This window comes from Cariama cristata, unplaced genomic scaffold (genome assembly GCF_000690535.1).
Source record: "Cariama cristata isolate BGI_N322 unplaced genomic scaffold, ASM69053v1 scaffold32755, whole genome shotgun sequence".
Classification (NCBI taxonomy): Eukaryota; Metazoa; Chordata; class Aves; order Cariamiformes; family Cariamidae; genus Cariama; species Cariama cristata.
This window is the reverse complement of record NW_009618634.1, coordinates 1-905: the sequence shown is the minus strand read 5'-3', so window position 1 is coordinate 905 and position 905 is coordinate 1. Positions and strand designations below refer to the sequence as shown.

Genomic DNA, 905 nt, shown 5'->3' with positions numbered 1-905 from the left:
CCCCCCAGGCATGCTGACCATCACCGACTTCATCAACATTCTGCACCGCTACTACAAATCGCCCATGGTAAGGACCAGGCGTCTGCGCAGAGCTCGTCCCTGCGGGGACCCGGGGTCTGGTCTCTGCCCGCCCCACGTGCGGCCATGGTTGATGTTGGTTTTTCTCCTTGCACCCAGGTGCAGATCTATGAGCTGGAGGAGCACAAAATAGAGACGTGGAGAGGTGAGAGAGATCGCTGCCAGGTGCCTCCCACCCTCCCAGGCCTGCCTCAGGTGCCTGGAGCCCCATGGCTCTGCACCCCGCCTGCCCGCGGCGCTGCCAGTCCCCTCAGCGTCTCCTCTCCCCGCAGAGGTCTACCTGCAAGACTCCTTCAAGCCGCTGGTCTGCATCTCCCCCAACGCCAGGTACCCCCATGCTGCCGGGAGGGGGACACAGCTGGCAGCAATGCCCTCGGGTGTGACGCTGGGGTCTGGGCAAGCCCTGATTCCCCCTCTCCCTTCTACCCCGCAGCCTCTTTGACGCTGTCTCCTCCCTGATCCGGAACAAGATCCACCGCTTGCCCGTCATCGACCCCGATTCGGGGAACACGCTCTACATCCTCACCCACAAACGCATCCTCAAGTTCCTCAAACTCTTTGTAAGTCCTGTCCCTGTCCCCCAGCGGTGGCAGGGGCCACCCTGAGACAAGCTCGGCCCCGGCTGTGCCAGGTACCACCGGCTATGGGGTGCTGGGGTGGGCACAGCTTCGGAGTCTCACAGGGTGCTGGGGGGCCCCCAGAACACTGTATGGAGCCCGCAGCCCATCTTCCCCCCCCCTGCCTGTACCACCTCTGCCCAGGGGTCCCCCAGATCCCGCTTCACACCCAGCACTCTCTGCTTTCACTCCTAGGACCGCGGTCCAGGC

General features: G+C 64.1%; 1 protein-coding gene across 1 annotated transcript; it reads left to right on the top strand.

Annotated features, from left to right (window-relative positions):
* Positions 1-10: 10 nt before the first annotated feature.
* LOC104162252 (5'-AMP-activated protein kinase subunit gamma-1-like) lies at positions 11-683 on the top strand. The gene is made up of 4 exons (XM_009700934.1): positions 11-67; positions 178-223; positions 351-405; positions 512-683. The coding sequence occupies exons 1-4, from the start codon at positions 11-13 to the stop codon at positions 681-683; spliced, it is 330 nt and encodes a 109-aa protein (XP_009699236.1).
* Positions 684-905: the final 222 nt, after the last annotated feature.

Excerpts from the sequence above, each read along its gene's own strand:
- LOC104162252 (XM_009700934.1), top strand. The coding sequence starts at position 11 with ATGCTGACCATCACCGACTTCATCAACATTCTGCACCGCTACTACAAA. Across the intron at positions 224-350 it reads CAAAATAGAGACGTGGAGAG|AGGTCTACCTGCAAGACTCC; the intron begins GTGAGAGAGATC and ends CTCTCCCCGCAG. Across the intron at positions 406-511 it reads TGCATCTCCCCCAACGCCAG|CCTCTTTGACGCTGTCTCCT; the intron begins GTACCCCCATGC and ends TCTACCCCGCAG.